The 2,952-nt window shown below is 34.3% G+C and overlaps 1 protein-coding gene across 2 annotated transcripts in view; it reads right to left on the bottom strand.

The window, feature by feature from the left end:
- Window positions 1–1,177: 1,177 nt before the first annotated feature.
- The window catches only part of MAEL (maelstrom spermatogenic transposon silencer), a 12,510-nt gene continuing 10,735 nt past the window's right edge, over window positions 1,178–2,952 (bottom strand). For both annotated transcript variants that reach the window (XM_008590105.1, XM_008590106.1), the window contains 3 exons: window positions 2,280–2,404; window positions 1,456–1,510; window positions 1,178–1,331 (listed from right to left, as the gene is read on the bottom strand). In XM_008590105.1, the coding sequence (XP_008588327.1) occupies window positions 1,186–1,331; window positions 1,456–1,510; window positions 2,280–2,404 (326 nt within the window). In that variant the 3' untranslated portion in view covers window positions 1,178–1,185. The remainder of the gene's footprint in view (window positions 1,332–1,455; window positions 1,511–2,279; window positions 2,405–2,952) is intronic.

Below are 2,952 nucleotides of genomic sequence, written 5' to 3'. Positions count from 1 at the left end.
AATAGGATTAGGAAAATCACCATTTTGCAAACACAGTAATAACTAAGTCAGGCAAAAATCATCAATGAGTTCTAAAACTAGAATATGAAAGTTTGAGGAACAGAATATCTACCTAATCTCAAAGTATTTGCCCATAAAATATTTATTAAGTATAAGGTGAAAAACACTAACTTTTCAAGGGAGAAATCTGGCAGACACTATCTTAAGCAACTAATCAAAGTTATCATCATCAGTAAAGAGATAAAGTGTCATCTTATGCCTCCAGATATAACAAACTGAGAAGACACATCATCACTTTTGTGGTATTCCTGCCAGAAATACATAACCTCAATCTAATCATGAGGAACTACAGACCAACTAAAACTGAAAAACTTTCTATAAAATAACTGGCCTGTACTTTTCAAAAATGTCAAAATTATGAAAGTCAAAGTAAGAACTGTTCCAGATTAAAGGAGCCTAAGGAGACATAACTAAATGTAACATGACATCCTGGATTGGACTCTAAACTTATTATTATTATTTTTTTTTGCTATAGAAGACATTGGAACAACTAGCAAAATATAAATATAGTCTTGATATTAGATAATAGTATCGTATTAATGGCAATATCCTGACTTTAATAATTATACCATGGTTATAAGAGAAGTGTCCTTATTCCTAAGAAATACACATCAAAGTATTTAGAGGCAAAGAGACATAATAATGGCAACTTACCCTCAAGTAGTTTAGAAAAAGAAACTGTGCATATATTTAAAGAGAAAATTTTAAAAATAATATATTAAAATGTTAACAATTAGGTAATCCGAGAGAATGGTATGCAGGACTTCAGTGTACTCTTCCTCCAAATTTTCTGTAAGCCTGACATTATTTAAAAAAAAAAAAAAACAACTTTTCCCAGTTTATTTCACTTATGTATTCATGTGTAAGAGTTTTATATAATAAAAAAAAAGATTTTTATATCATACAGAAATTCTAAGCAATAAGAATGTGTAAGTTTATTTGGCAGGCTTTTTTTTGTTTTTCAGAGGTACACAAAGTAGCAATATATCTTACAATCAATGGAATCTTTTACTATATTTAAGGAAATACAATGCTTCCAAGGTTTCATAGAAAAATATCACATAGAAGGGCAAAAACAACTAGTCCTACCAAGTCAAAAATCACTACACCACAAAAACTTTATCACTACCTTGTGTTGCTAGAATAATCCCACATGGACACATCTAGGAGGCTTCGAACCCAGGTCTTGGAGGGCTCCTTGAGAAATTTTTCCTGGTAGATCCCCACTATAAGGTCCTCTACAGTGCGAAGTTCCAGATCTTTCCTGATTTCTTCCATTGGTAAATAGAACAACACATAAACTGTTGAATTTAGGTACTCAGAACATATATATCAAAATAGAAACAAATGTAGATATTATAGTACACCTCTGCAGTGACCCAGAGTTTTACTTACCTGATGTCTTCGCCATATGCTTCAAACACCAGTTGACTCTGGCTCGATCATCAGACTGGAAAAGAAAAAAAAAAACTTTTATTTTCTCCTATTTTTAATTACTTTTAATTACTGCTGTCCTTTCAAACTGAAGGAGGTGGTGTAGGAGAGAGAGAATGAGGAGTTTGTGACAATTAAATGAGAACTATAAAGAAAGAGCAACATATATCAGAAAAGATTACTACTATTATTAACCAGTTACATTTACATAGCAATGTTAACATACTTTACGAAAAGCAAGTGAGACAGGGTAAGTAAATGAAGAAACCAATGTTCAGAAAAAGATTAGGTCATCTGTTCTTGGTTATACTAATAAGTAGCAAGGTTAAAACCCAATTCTTGCAATGATTCCTAGACAGAAGACTTCAGACAAAATAAAGAATATAGTCTCTCTAAAAATTGCAAAAAGAATGAAAACAAAAAAAAATAAATATTACAAAAGAGGAGCAAAGAAAATTTTGAATAAAAGGTAATCTTGCTTGGAGAACATGTGTACAAACATTCGTCATCCATTCTTCACTAAAAAGACAATTCAGATATTTCATAAGAACTCAAAACATCAGATTTACCAAAGCAGAAATACGTTCAGTTTTTATAGTCTTCAAAATCCCTCCAAAACCAGAGAAATTTTTAAAAGGCATTATACCATAATTAAATTCAAAACAATTCAGAACGAACATGTTTCTAACACACACAGTTAGTACAAAAGCAAAAATCCTTTCTTTTGGGACCTTTTGTGGATCTTTCGGTATCTAAGTGAATACCTTAAAAGAACTTGAAATTACCTTGCAGTAGATAGGTGGCCAGTTCCCTGGGTTTGGATGAATAAATCTATAAAGGTTTTGTAACACAGTTGCTTGGTCATGCCCAGATTCAAAGTTTGAAATAGGAATCTTGTGACTACAATCACCTGAAGGAAATAAAATGGAAGTAGAAATTCAAATTTTGACCAAGACAAATATTATAGGGTAGTTACAGAAGTTGAGATACAGGGAGAGAGTAGTGGGTAACTCATATTTAAGCACTTGTACCAAGCTTGGTTATGGTTAGGTATTTTACATATTTTATTTCATAATCTTACAGCCACTCTATGAGACAGATGATATACACATATGAGGGTACTTCAAAAAGTTGGTAGAAGCTTGGTTATGGTTAGGTATTTTACATATTTTATTTCATAATCTTACAGCCACTCTATGAGATAGATGATATACACATACGAGGGTACTTCAAAAAGTTGGTAGAAGGCCGGCCTGGTGGCGCACTGCGATAGTGCGCCGCTTGGGAGCACACCAGCGCTCCCCCGCCGAGGGTTCGGATCCCACATACAGACCAGTTCCCGCTCACTGGCTGAGCGAGGCGTGGGAGCAACGCCGAGGGTTGCGATCCCATTGCCGGTCCCGGTCCGGTTCGGGGGCGACACTGAGGGTTACGATCCGTTGCCGGACACGGAAAAAG

The sequence above is a fragment of the Galeopterus variegatus genome, unplaced genomic scaffold (assembly GCF_000696425.1).
Source record: "Galeopterus variegatus unplaced genomic scaffold, G_variegatus-3.0.2 Scaffold5846, whole genome shotgun sequence".
Taxonomy (NCBI): Eukaryota; Metazoa; Chordata; class Mammalia; order Dermoptera; family Cynocephalidae; genus Galeopterus; species Galeopterus variegatus.
This window is presented reverse-complemented; position numbering and strand designations above follow the sequence as displayed.